Source organism: Megascapheus bottae, unplaced genomic scaffold, assembly GCF_031878675.1.
Source record: "Megascapheus bottae isolate mThoBot1 unplaced genomic scaffold, mThoBot2.hap1 H_1, whole genome shotgun sequence".
In the NCBI taxonomy this organism is placed as follows: domain Eukaryota; kingdom Metazoa; phylum Chordata; class Mammalia; order Rodentia; family Geomyidae; genus Megascapheus; species Megascapheus bottae.
This window is the reverse complement of record NW_028327858.1, coordinates 3864337-3879223: the sequence shown is the minus strand read 5'-3', so window position 1 is coordinate 3879223 and position 14887 is coordinate 3864337. Positions and strand designations below refer to the sequence as shown.

The 14887-nt window shown below is 38.9% G+C and overlaps 1 protein-coding gene across 1 annotated transcript in view; it reads left to right on the top strand.

Annotated features, from left to right (window-relative positions):
* LOC150039010 (usherin-like) overlaps positions 1 to 14887 on the top strand; it is a gene marked incomplete at its 5' end in the record, with an annotated part of 572498 nt that overhangs the window by 543394 nt on the left and 14217 nt on the right. The window contains 3 exons of the mRNA XM_090328110.1: positions 9101 to 9307; positions 11140 to 11378; positions 12439 to 12647. Coding sequence (XP_090184236.1) covers positions 9101 to 9307; positions 11140 to 11378; positions 12439 to 12647 — 655 coding nt within the window. The remainder of the gene's footprint in view (positions 1 to 9100; positions 9308 to 11139; positions 11379 to 12438; positions 12648 to 14887) is intronic.

Genomic DNA, 14887 nt, shown 5'->3' with positions numbered 1-14887 from the left:
AACCTTGTCAAACTAAAAGAGGGTACTGGAATAATAAAGCCTCTGAACTCTTTCCTCCCTTGGAACAGACCCAAATAGAAAGAAATCAGAAGAGAAAAGATCCCAGGTGAGGCGGTTTGCAGATGTCAGCCTCCTGGTTTGCAGAGCTGGACAGAGGTCACGGGATGATCTAGAAAGAAGCCAGCATGTCCTTATATCCATGGCTGGAGCTGGTTCTCATTCCTTATGTTACATTTCTCCCTTCAGTCAGATCCTTTCTAGACTAGAACATCATATGGCAGGCTTGCCAGAATGACTTGCCCCTCTGGAATTATTGATAAAAAAAATACTGAGTAAATCTAAAGACTTAAGTTGGAAATGGTATATATTTCCATAAACTTCTAAATAAACTTAGACTTGGTCCCATGGAGCAATCAAATCTATAGGTAGAAAATTCCATTGACATAGTTAAGTCAGTCAGTTGCCTTTAGCTGAAATCTTTAAGAAAATGGTTAGAACTTCTTCTTGCTCATTGATTTATCTATCTGTTGATGGATCTGATCATTACAAAGATGCCTATAAGCAGCTAAAAACTGTATAGGGATCTCTTTGATATCTATAGGCATATTTGTAATGGAAACCAGAAATAATATTCTTTCCTCTAAGGAACCAATTGACTTGCACCAATGTTTTTCTTTCCTCAGGCTTAGGGATTTCTTTGAGGAATGTTAACTTATAATAATGCGGAATAGAAAATCTCATCCAGTGAACAAATTTTAACATAGGAGGCAAATTTCTGAAAAGCCAAGATTTCAGTTCTTCAAATCCTCTCAGAACTCTGGAGTGAAGATGCAAAGAAAGCTGCAAGCTAAACTCAGAATGCTCTAAGGGTTTCAGATCTCTTGCTGATCCATAACGAGTCACTGTAGCCCAGAAGTGCACTGTGGAATTGCTCTCTAGACCTCATGTGTTCTAAATTGTCAAGCCACTCTCTTCTTTCTTGGCCCATAAATAATAAATGTCACTAATAAAAGCCAGCTGCGTTAGTCCTCAACTAAGAATCAGCCAAAGGCCTTTTGTGTAGATTCTCCTTTTTGCATAGAATTCTCTTCTTGCAGATTGTCACATTGTGGCCTCCTACCAATTGCATCTTGGCTCAACTTTTACCTCCTAGGAGAAGACCCTGCACAAAGACAATATCTCTACTGTATGACCAGTGATAGAAGACAGATGGTTAGGTAGGTAGGTAGGTACATACATACATGCATGCATACATACATACATACATAGATACATATACAGATATTTCTTTCTTTTCTAGAATATGTAGTCTATATCATATCTGTTTTTCTTTCTGGGTATGTATGTGTATATTCAAGTATTGGGCTTGAACTCAGAACCAAAAGACTATCCCTTAGATTTTTCACTCAAGGTTCACGTTATAGTATTTAAATCACAGCTCTCCGGCCAGCTTTTTGGTAAGTTGGAGATCACAATGTCACAAACCTTCCTACTAGGGTTGGCTTTGAACCATAATCCTCAGATTTCAGCCTCCTCTGAAACTGACAGGCCTGAGCCACCCAGACAAAACTTTACCATTTTAAAAACCTAGTGAAAGCAAAATGTCTCCCTGAACCTTTCTTCACCTGAGACCTAGAATTCAATTAAAATCATGTTCTGTCTTGCGTGATCTAAAGTGTTTTATTTTTAGATGAAAGGAGCTTAGAATACAGGGACTATAGCTATAAAAATGTGATGATAACGTATCCAATAAAGTACCAGGCAAAGAGAGATGCTTAAAAAAACTATCTGATGACAAAAGAAAAATTAGACAGGTGGATAGTAAAAGAGACTTTTTTTTTTAGCAACTTGCTCCTTTACAACTGGAGCTTACAGGGCTATTCATGAAATGAAACAATCATGTAATTTTAGATTTATTGCCTTCTCTTTCTCACCATGAACCACTCTAACCACAATTCTGGTCAAACCCATTTTGGAATATTGCTATTCAAACATATTCAAAACTCACAACAAGCTACGCTTTTAAAAAAAGCATTAGCGTAAATACCATGGGAAAATATCCTCCAAGGTTGTAGATGAATTGATATGATTTCCTTGATTGTATCTTTTTATTTATGAGGCATAATTTATGAGCACTCCAGAGCAAACTGCAATGAGTGATGACTAAATGTAGCCAAAGTCATAAATCAGGAGCTGTGAGAGAAGTGGTGATTTTGATCGAATCTATTGAATTAGCTGTTGGCTTTAGCTGATACAGGTATTGGAAAGACCTTTTTAATATCTATTTGTCTCCCTCCAGGGAATGAGATAACAATCACATTACATGGCCTTAGGAAACAAATAATTTAATTGTTTGCCTGTTAACATGCAACCTGTTTACTCTCTTTAATTACTGGCATGGCTGTTCATGTTGGATTTTTATTTCTAATGTAAATCAATAATAGATCCACAGTTCTCTAGTTTGCAGAAATGATGCGGGTGGGGCTACCTCATTTGCTTCTCATCCTCTGAATTGTTTGAATTTCTTTAAATCATAGTCCCATTAATTTCTTCAAATCATTGTCCATAGTCCAGAATCCAATGTACAAAGTAGAGAAGGTGAGCAAGGGGGTGGGGAGGGGAGGGATGACATTGATCAAGATTACTATATTTATAAACTGCCTTTTTAAATGACAATTCCTTTGTATTACTACTTAAAGATAATTTTTTAAAAATCATTATCCATATTCCATAAGGAATGTACTATAAATTATCATAGGAAGTGTAGGGGTTCAAAATTCTTTCATCTTTTAACCCTGTAGGAGCCAATAGTTGTAATGCAATTCTTAAAATGAGCCACTTGAAAAAAGAGCGAAATCTCAAATTGTACCAACATCACTTACCTTATGTGTCAAGAATGAGAGGCCTTTCTGTAGTTTGCCATTCCTGTAGTCCATTTTTTATGTAGAAAAATAATAGCAAATACAAGATGAAACAAATACAAGTTGGGTGCTGACAATAGAGAAAACATCACCAAGTATGCTCCATAAGACATTTCTTAGCTTAAAAAGGATGAATGGAGGGGCTGGGAGTTTGGCCTAGTGGTAGAATGTTTGCCTAGCAGGCAAGAAGACCCAGGTTCGATTCCTTGGCACCACATACATAGAAAAAAGCAGGAAGTGGTGCTGAGGTTCGGAAGGAGAGGGCAAATGGAGAGTGGAATGGTGAGCATACTCAAAGTATATACATGAAAAAGAAAACGAGGGGAGAGGTCTGGTTATGATTGACAGGGAAGGGAGAATGAAAGGAGTGATATTGATTGAGATGCATTGTGCACATAAATCAACATGCTGACTTGGAACCCTTTTTATGTAGCTCCTTAAAGATAATAATAAAAGAAAACAAAAATAAAGCATAAAAGTATCATATAATCTGTGTAAGGGATTTTCTTTCTTCTATGATAATTAAAATAACAAACTAAGGACTCCTCTTTTGAATTTACATTAGCAATTTTTCTTTTTTCCCCATATATTTTTATTGTAATTAATAGAAGGGTTACATTATATTCACCAGATAAAAGGTGCATTACTTCATAAACATTGATACCCTTTCTCATGTCTTGGTCACCATTTTCCTCCCCCCACTCCCACCCCTCATCTTGTTTTCCCCACTTCCCTATTTGACTTCAAATAACCAAATACGCATATATACAATATATCAGATAACAAGGTGAAATACTGTAACACTACGAGATAACCAAGGGACAGCAAAAGAGATAAGAGATAAGAGATAACATAGTACATTAAGGACAATAATCACTCATTATGTGGCTTTTGTTTCTATATCCTGGAGGTCCTTTCATTTAGCATCATACTGTATGGCCTTATGTATCTAGGTTTTGCTCTATTGTAAATCTCTGCTAGGAGAACCCAAGGTTTCTACTGATTATGACAAATGAGGGAAGCCATTGAGCCTATGTTCCTTTGAGTCTGGCTTACTTCACTTAACGTGATTTTTTCTAAGTCTTTCCATTTCCTAACAAATGGGGCGATGTCATTCTTTCTGACAGCAGCATAGAATTCCATTGTGTATAAATACCACATCTTGTTGATCCACTCATCAACTGAGGGACATCTAGGTTGGTTCCATATCTTTGCTATGGTAAATAGTGAGGCAATGAACATTGTTGTGCTCGTGAATTTAGTATGTCCTTCTTTCTGGACTATTGGATAAATGCCAAGTAGTGGAATTGCTGCGTCATAGGGTTGCTCTATGTTTAGTCTTTTGAGGCACTGCCATACTGCTTTCCATAATAGTTGAACGAGATTGCATTCCTACCAACAGTGTAGTAGTGATCCCTCCTGGCCACATCCCCTCCAGCATCTGTTGTTATTCGTTTTCCTGATCCTGGCCATTCTAACTGGAGTGAGGTGGAATCTTAGAGTTGTTTTGATTTGCCTTTCTTTTATGGCCAGAGATGTCGAGCATTTCTTCATGTGTCTATAGGCCATTTTTGTTTCTTGTTCAGAGAAGACTCTCTTTAAGTCTTTGGCCCATCTTTTAATGGGATGGTTGTTACTTTGGAGATTAGTTTTGGAGTGATTCAATTTTTGAGCTGTTGATATATTTTAGATATGAGGCCTTTGTCCATTGTATGGTTAGTGAAGATCTTCTCCTACTCTGTAGGCTTTCTAGTTAGTTTGCTAGCTATGTCCTTTGCCTTACAGAAGCTCTGCAGTTTAATACAGTCCCATTTGTCCAAACTTCATTTAACTTGTTGTCTTTCTGGGCCTTTATTAAGAAGGGACTCCTGTGCCAAGGAGTACTAGTGTATTTCCTATTCCTTCTTGTAAAATTTTCAATGTAACTGCTTTTACCTCCAGGTCTTTGATCCATTTGGAATTAATCCTGGTGCAGGGTGACAAAGAAGGATCCAACTTTAGTTTTCTGCAGGTGCTTAATCAGTTCTGCCAGCACCACTTGTTGAAGAGGCTGTCTTTCTTCCATTCTATTTTTGGGGCTCCGTTATCAAAAATTAGATGGCCGTAGGGCTGTGGGTTAAAATCCGTGTCCTCAGTTCTATTCCATTGGTCTTCAGGCCTGTTCTTGTGCCAGTACCAAGCTATTTTGGTCACTATAGCTCTGTAATAAAATCTGAAGTTTAGTATTGAAATTCCTCATGTGCTGTTGTTTCTGCTAAGAATTGTTTTTGCTATGCAGGCTTTTATTATTCCATATGAAATTTTGGATACATTAGCAAGATTATTTTTGGAAATTATCAGTTCTTAGAAAGAAGGTGATTTCAGGGAAAAAGTTATGTCCAGTCATTGAGACAATGCATTAAAGTGAAAATTCTTTTTCGAGTCAAGGGTAAGCATCACACTGAAGAGTCACCCTCTGGTGTAAAGACCCAGAAGGCACCACTCTGACAGAAATTTGGATGCTTTACTCCTTCCATTCTCTACTGAGTTGTAGATTCCTTTCTTTTTCCCACCTATACACATTATTACAATTCTGTGCACAAATCCTCACTTTCCCCCTAGATAAAATGTAAAGGAGAAATGTTGAGTTGAAAGGAATTTGGAGCGCTTTACATAGCATCCTTCTGAGAAGCAAGAAGGGAAAAAATGATACCCAGGAAAGTTCCACAAATACCCAGATTTCTAGAAGCAAAAGCGAGTTGTTGAGTGACTGTTCTGCATAGTTAGAGAACTCTGGTTCCTTTCTGTAACTGTGAGAAACATAATGATGACCTTTATGATGATTGCTGCAGCTCTAAGGCACTAAAGATACATGCATAGAACATTTATTTCAGTGACTGAAGGTGCTAAAGATAATGTACAGTACAACTCTAAACAGACATATCATGACAAGAAATTGAAAATGACTGGGTTGCCATTTAGGCACCTAGTAGTTTAAAAGATACATAGATGACAGATACATTGATGATAGATAGATACATAGATACATAGATGTGTGTGTGTGTGTGTGTGAGAGAGAGAGAGAGAGAGAGAGAAAGAGAAAGAGGGAGAGAGAGAGAGAGAGAGAGAGAGAGAGAGAGAGGGGGGGGGAGGGAGGGAGGGAGGGAGGGAGAGAGAGAGAGAGAGAGAGAGAGAGAGAGAGAGAGAGAGAGAGAGAGAGAGAGAGAGAGAGAGAGAGAGGGAAAGTTAATACCTTTATTGACCCATCCTAAGAATCATAGTCCACACTCCATAACACGGATACTGTGATAGAGGTTTTATGAGATCCAGTGTTGTATTTTCTCCATTTTCTCTTCCTTGCAACCGTTTTCTTTTTCACAGTAACTCATGTAAATAAGCTGATCCTACTTTGCATAAGCATGTTCATTTATATGAATTCTATTTTGAACTCAAATTGATTGAATACTAAAAAGAAAGTCTGGGAACAAGGGCAATGTGTTATGAAGGTCTCCTTTCAAAGACAAAAAGACACGAGATCCTATCAACATTCTGTTAGTAACAGAGGATTTTGTATTGCTAAGTGTTTTGGAGAAATGGTTTATTTTAAAGAAATACAGCAAAAACCCTACAATGCTGAGGCATTGGATTAAATTGCAATTTGAAACCAGGCATTTGTGGCTCATGCTTGCAATCCTAGCTCCTCAGGAGGCTGAGATTTGAGGATCATGGTGGTTAAAAGCCAGCTGGACAGGAAAGTCTGTGCAATTCCAGTTAGCCACCAGCAAACCAGAATTGGTGCTGTCACTCATCATGTTAGAGTGCTAGCTAGCCTTGAGCAAAAAGAGCTCAGGAGACAGCACCCAGGCCCTTGAGTTCAAGCCCCAATACTGACACATGCATGCATACACACATACATACATACATGAATATATATTTGAAATATGAAGTCTAATACTATCTCCAACACCTTAAAACAGTTCTGATTCACAAACATGGACCAGAACTTTGCTGAGCACTCTCTATGACTTGCCTTTATTTTGGTTTCATTGTTCCTCAACACTCTATATCTCCACTACTGCTGTGCTTCTCAGTAATTAATCACGAACCTGCTTGATTTTTATGTCTCAATGAATACTTAATTCCACATCCATCCCTTTCTCCTGCCCCATCCATTGTGACTCTGATTAAAATTCAGCATGCTTTTTGACTATCAATAAAAGCTACCCCTCCTCCCTTGGCAAAGAATTTGATATTGGTATAGATGCTTTGTTTTATATATTATTATATGAATATTATCTTGTTAAATCTTGTCACTCAAGATGGCCCCAACTGGCCAGGAGTTTGACCTAGTGGTAGAGTGCTTGCCTAACATGTCCAAAGACCAGAGTTTTATTCTTCAGTACCACATACATGGAAAAGGCCAGAAATGTTGCTATGACTCAAGTGGTAGAGCTCTAGCCCTGAGAAAGCCCAAGGACTCAGATTCTGAGTCCAATCCCTTGGAAAGCCAAAAAAAAGATGGTTCTCAACCCGCCTATTGCTAAGATACTGTTGCTAAGTGAAAGGGGTTGGTTTAGAGCTGGGAATCTTTCTCCATCCATCGTGAAATGCAATCTCTTCATCAGTAACCCTGCACTCCTAACTTATTATTGAAGAAGTGACCTTGGCCTTTTCAGAGGAGACAAGAACAGCTGAAATTGTATTCTGACTGAACTGTAGTTTCAACAAAGACTAGCCCTACCTTTGCTATCTCAATGTCCTGCCTTTTTACTTTCCTAGCCCACCTCTAGAATCTCACCTCCTCACAATGGACTAAATACGTCTGCCAACCATTTCCTAAGACCTGACCTAAGGTGCAGGTATTTGCCTATGAACAAGTAACTTAATTCTTGTCATTCTGAACACCTTATTGATACATAGGGATGACTGAGAGCACAAGTCTATTGGACTTCCCGTCCTCGATTGACGTTTTCTGAATCTCAATTTTCTTACCTGAAAAGGGGGCGAACAATACATCCTCTCTTCACCTTGTAAAGTTGCCCTTGTTAGGATGAAGTAAACTAACATGTGTTAAAGTGCTTTGTAAAATGTACAGAAGTGAGTGATTATATGCAAATGGTAAGAAGAGGTCGCTGAGCTCTTAAAAGAGCAGGTTTGACTATGTAAGTAGGTTAGTTGTCTCTTTTCAAAATGGGGCTGCTGGCAATTTTATCAGCAAGGGGCTGGAGATTTGCATTTGACAGCAATTCAACCTCAGAAATTTGCTTTTACAGAGGATTCTGCCAAAAGAATATGAACACATGAATATGAGTTGGTCTAACTATCTGCTGAGAGTTTTTCTCTCTTGAAGACATTATTGATATAAAAACAAAACAAACAGAAACAAAACTTTATTTCAAAAGTATTCCTGTCTTTTTCCCTAAATATCTTATATTTTGAACATTCTTTTCAATATACCTGAAATGTGTGTAATATAAAATCGAATAGCCTTTTTCTAAGATTTTATTTAAGGCTCAGGGTGATTTATTTTTAATACAGACAGTAGAAGACACTGAATGAGAAAAAAAATTCAGAAGTTAAACTTGCACATGAAAGCTTACTAAGGAATACTCTCCCTCCTAAACACACAGACAGTCTTCTTGTATTGCCATTTCGATCTATCATTCTGATTGATCACTCTGTAGTTGGCTATTATTGGGCCTAATTTAACCCTATATACTCACACATCCATCTACTCTGTCTATTGTACCTGACATCCAACAAATTACTTACTCATGCAAATAACGACCCAAGGCAACCTTTTAGGATATTCGTGTTTAATTATACAAATAGTTCTTGATAAATAAGATTATACATCTTTCCATATGTTTATTCCCTCCTTGATGAAAGGAAATTTAATTTTCATGCAGATTTAGTGGAGATGATGTTTAAGAATTGCTGAGCTTTATGCAGTGTGCAGATCCATCCAATTTGCAGAAGTTGATAAAAATTACCCCAACTCTCCATGGCTGAAACCGATTTACGGCACTCTAAAACCCTACAGGGCCCCTGCATGTAGGCATGGTTCTTCAGGATCATGGGGCTGCAAGATCCACCTTTCTCATGTTCTGTTGTCTTCAGCTGTCTTTGGATTGATGAGTTGGTCTCCAATCTGGGTGTACCTTGCTTTTGACTAGTCTTGTTCTTGTTGCTCTTCTGAGGTCTGGGCAGTGAATTCTGCAGGGAAAGCCTCGAGTAATTGGACACAATGTAGAACAGGACCAGCCCCTCCAGAAGGCCTCAAAGCCCCCACTTTCCATGCGATCTCATCTACTCAAGCAGTAGCCAACATCAGCATTCCTGCCAAGCCTAACGGGAACGTCAGTCTCTACAGGCTGTTCTCCAACTCCAGTGGATCTCAGACTGTGGTGAGCTAAAATCCAGGCATCAGGCCAAGTTCAATCTCAGTACCATCAAATAAATAAATAAATAAATAAATAAATAAATAAATAAATAAATAAATAAAATACTATAATAAAGAATGTTTTTAAGCTAGTAGTACCATGGTGCTCTCGCTTTTTCTTCCTCTCTAGCCTTCTTTCTTCCCCTCTGTTCTCAGCTGCCCTCTGAATTCAGTAGCACAATAATCACTCAGAGAAGAAAAGATGAACCTTTTTAGGAACCATGCTGAAAATATGGAAATTCATATTTCCATATGAAGACTCCATAAATGTTAGAAACCTAAGACTTTAGAGATAATCACATTGATGTGCTTCATTATTTAAACATATGGAAAAAAAAGAAGAGAGCAAAGGCAATTCAGTGAGGCTCCATTCTGATGCACGTTTTCATATACACATGTCTCTATTAGTGAAAATTTAGTCTTTGGGTCCATTCAAATGTAGCTTTTATTGTTGTTGCTGTTGCTGTTGGTGTTGGTGGTGTGGAGCTTGAACTTTGGGCCTGGGCATTATCCCTAAGCTCTTTAGCTCAAGGATACCACCCTACCCTTTAAGCCACAGTGCCACTTCCAAAAGTAGCCTTTTAGAAGAGACGGGAAAGCTACTCAGTCAACCTATTTGTGGTTCCACTGTTTGTTTCCAAGAAGACATAAGCACATTGCACACTGTGTCTTAGACAAAAACCCCTTGCAGCAGGGAAGCTAAGTACCAACTAGGCCACATCTGGCATTATTAAAGAGACTGAGGTAGAAGGGCAGTCTTACATCTTTGAGGTGTGGTTTGTGTTACTCATACGTTGCTCATGAATGAAGTGGATATTATAATACTTTGTTCACACACATCTCATATAGGGCTTGTACAGAACCCAGTATCTCATTGTTAATTAAGCCAATTTACAGACCAATTTGGGCATTTATGGTGAAATCTTCTGAGGCCAGAATGTCAAGTAATGAAACACAATTGCAAGAGATGATTCATATACAGCAAAATCTTGTATTGAATGTTAAAGGTATATTAGCATATTTTCTACAGGGCTTCTTACACTGTAAATATAGATAATGTAAATACAATCAACCCTTGATTATCTATGCTTCCAAAGTCATAATATTAACAAACTAAAATAATTTCTGTTTGTGATGCATTGTATATACTTTAAAAAAAATTACAGGTAGCTCCTCTTAATTATGTTATGTAGGTTGATGCAGAAGTTAACTTCTGGTTTCTGATTGTTTATTATCCAAATAATATTCATCTAAGTCATAACAAAGTTAGCAGTCAGCTCCATATAACTCAAAAAAGTTTATAATTCTAAAAGGTTAATTGGCTTCATAAAAACTAATACCCTCAAAGGAGAAGATGAAGTTAGAAACTGATAAGTATGTGTACTGCCTCTCACATTCATCATAAGGGATTTCTGACATAGAAAAATTACATGCAGGTTACATTGGCAGAGTATGAAAGCTGGTGATCAGAAGTAGAATTCAAATCAGGTAATTAGGTTTTCTGGAAAGACAACATTCTGAATGTTGCATATACTTATTTCAATAAATGTGTGTTCTGCACCGCTTTGCAATACCTAGACAGAGTTGTATCTTGTCATCTCTGTGTTACTGCCTTTAACTTCTACTGATCTTTTATATTGCTTGCATCAACTGGATTGGTGATTCCTGTGGGAGAAATGTTGTACCGGGCCCCATATTGTATCTTTCACAGTCCTCCATGAGGTGGCACACAGATAAATACATGTTTACCTATCTTTGTTTTGTAATATTGCCTCACATCACTTTCTCTCCTCCCAGCTGTCTGAAGGCATGGCCACCCAACAGACTCTTTACAACCTGCACCCCTTCACCACATACTTCGTTGGAGTGGAAGCATGCACCTGCTTCAACTGCTGCAGCAAAGGCCCAACAGCTGAGCTAAGAACGCATCCTGCTCCACCCTCAGGGCTGTCCTCACCTCAGGTCCAGATGCTGACTTCAAGGACAGCTTCCTTCCAGTGGAGTGCCCCGCTGCTAGCCAATGGTGTCATTCAGAGGTAGTGGGTTAGCAGGAGGGGGAAATAAACCAACTAGATGCATACATATGGACACAATGCCACCTATCTGGGCCCACGAAGGCCTTACTTATTAAGCAATACATGTAGCAAAATAGATCCATTTGAGAGATAATGTTCCCCATGGTAATGTTTACTTGATAAAATCAACTGATAAAAAGTAATCAACAGAATCATCTCTAAATAAAGAAAATGATGCAATGCGCACGTATTCATGAGAAGAATACGCTCTTCTTTATGGTTCTCTGGAGCCCCAAGTTCCACAAGCAAAATAAATGTCTGCATGTTGGTGGGACTTACTCTGATCTGATTTAAAATGGGAGAATGAGCCCTTGTTTGAAAGAACAGACTACTTCCCTCAAATAAACTGGAGGGGGGAAAATGCTTTGTTCTAAACAGAGAGCAATTACCATTCTCTGCTCAAAAAAGACAAATCTCTTCTATCTGCTGACAAAAAGGACACGTGGTTATACTGTTTGCAAAGTCAGTAAATGTCATCCCCATCACTCTGTTTTGCCCTGCTGCTAATCTCAGCCATATTAACAAAGTACTCCTGAGAGCAGCTTCTTGCAAATGAAAAGTTGAAAGAGTTCTGGTTCTATGAAAGCAAAACATCTCATAGAAGAATACCAGTTTTTTACGTTCATTTATGGTGTGTGTGGTATGCGTGCGTGCATGTGGGGGGGGGTGGATGTGTCTGCTCTTCCACGCATGCACACATACACAAGTGTGTGCACAAGTGTATATGTTCTAGTCTTGGGCCTTGAACTGGGAAGCTGGGAGCCTGCATGCTCTCTCTGAGCTTTTGTGTTCAAGGCTAGTTTTCTTCCACTTGAACTACAGCTCCACTTCCAGCTTTTTGCTGTGTAATGGGACATAAGAGTTTCACAGACTTTTCTTCCAGGGCTGGCTTCAACCCATAATACTCAGATCTCAGCCTCCTGCACAGGTAGAATTGGCATCCAGCTAAGAAAACCAGTTTTGAGAGAGAGAGAACTAATCCCATTGCCTGTTTTTCTTTATGTGTTCACGTACATTTTAGGTATGAGCTCCAGCTCTATGTGGCTTGCCCTCCTGACTCAACTCTGCCCTGTAAGTCCACCCAAACCGAGACGAGGTACACTGGGCCAGGACACAGAGCAATCCTTCAAGGACTCCAGCCATACACCACCTACAAGCTGAGAGTGCTGGCCCACAATGAGGTGGGCAGCACGGCTTCAGAGTGGAACAGCTTCACCACTGAAAAAGAGTGTGAGTGCCATAAGCCAGGGAGAGAGAAAGAGGTGGCTTATGTCTTGGTGATTACTGGCGCTTGAATTTAGAGCTCAATACTTGCTAAGCCGGCCCTAAGGACTCCAGCTTGGAAACCATTTATTTATTTTTATGTCTAGATTTTCCTTTTGTAGATCACTTTTATTTTTGCCAGTGATGGACTCTGAACTCAGGATATCAAGCAGGCTAGGTAGGCACTCGATGATGTGGCTTTTACCTGATTATTTGGAAGAAGAGACATTTGGACTTTTCTTCCTGGGCTGGCATTCAAAACCAGGCATTCAAAAATATTTTGTTCATTATATACATTAAGAGGAAACATCAAAACCATAAAACTTTTTTCATGGTAGGTTTCCCTTCATTTTAAAGTTCCTCTTCACATTGATTGAAATACCAAAATAACTGAAATGCTAAAAAATAAAATTAACATATAGAATACTAGTTAGCCATTAAAATTATTGGTTAGCTGGCCACGTGGCTCACTCCTGTAATCTAATCTCAGTTACTTAAGAGATGAAGATTAGGAGGATTGTCATTTGAAGGTAGTACTGGTAAAAAATGAAAGTTCATGAAGTTCCATCTCAGCCAATAAAGATCTAAGTGTGGTAGCATGCACCTGTAATCCCATCTACTACTCTACACCAGAAGTGTAAATAGGAGGATGGAAGTCCAGACTGGCCTCAACAAAAAGACCCTATTCAAAAATAACTAAAGCAATCAGGGCTAGATTGTATCTCAGGTAATAAAATGTCTGCTTTAGAAGTGTAAGATCCTGAGTTCAATTCTCAGTTTTATGAAAAAGAGTTACCTAAGTTTTTTTTAATGACTTAGAAAATACAAATAAAACTGGTATCAAGTAACAAAAGCGTAAAGTTTAAAATTATGCTATTGTTCAGGCATGTAATAAAACTACATATGGAAAAGAGGTGAAAGGGAGTTGATTATGCCCAGACATTAATGGCTGCTGTGTTTGGGGGGTGAGATTATTGTCCGGACTAGCTTCATGTTCACATGGACTGCAGCATCCCGTATATGAGAGTCCTGGGCTTAGTCTGATATTCTGCATTGTTCTCAGAATTCTTAATGCATTTTGAACAAAGATGAAAAATTGTTCTCTTACTTTCTCCAATAGTGTCATGTTTCAGTGCCTTCTGGAAGAGCAAGGGGTAATGCTACATAATCTGAAAGGAAAGGGAAAGAAAGCCTTCTTTTCATAGCATGTGAGCTCATGCTTATCATCCTAGCTATTCAAGGGGCTGGGATCTGGAAGATCAAAGCTCAAAGCAAATCAAGGCAGACAAATCTGACACAACTCTTATTTTCAACTATCGAGGTGGAAAGCCAGAAGTGGAGGTGTGGCTTACACTCATAACTACTCTGGAGGCTAAGAATTGGGATGATAGCTTAAAGCCAGCCTAAGAAAGAATTGTTTTTGAGGTTAGGTTCCATCTCTAAAATAATCAGCAGAAAGCTGGGCTGGAGATGTGGCTCAAGTGGTTAGAGCACCACTTGAGTAAACCAGCCAAGTTTTACTCAAGGCACCAAATCCAAGTAAAGGCAAAAAGAAGTGTTTTAAACCCTACGTATTAAATATTTATCTACTGCAGACTCCAGTGCCTTGTGATTCATTAGGATAGGAGAACTCATGAATTGTAAATTTCCTGTCTTCCTATCCTAGACAAACAGCTTCCCTACTTTTGTACAGTTTCTGCTAGCAGTAAGCAAAAGATCCTCCTTTGTCCATGTCAGATTAATCTCTCTCCCTGTGTATCATCTCCTGTCTCGTGTGGGTACCACGCTGCCTTCCATGTATACACCATCTTCTGCCTCTGTGTGTGTGTACCATCCCTACCTTCCACTTGTAACCTCCCAGCCTCCTCTTTGTAAACCATTGCTGCTTCCTCTGTGTACATCTCTGCCTCCTGTGTGCAATCCTCTGTACTACTGATCACAAGCCAGCTTTCAACCACCACTATAGAGCATTCAAAAGGGAATGAGTAAATGGTGCTACTTTAAATAAATGTGTCCTGATTATAACAACACAATGCACTCTTTGGAGTTCCCCATGGGTCTGGCTTCAAGTCCTTGACCTGCTACCAGCTGGGTAAAAGACAGAATACTTCTTCTCAGAAGTGCTTTGCGGATTAGATGTCAACTGCTGCGGGTATAATAGCTCTTGCTATTTCCTCAAGTTCCATAATTGCAAAGTTCCTGATTAT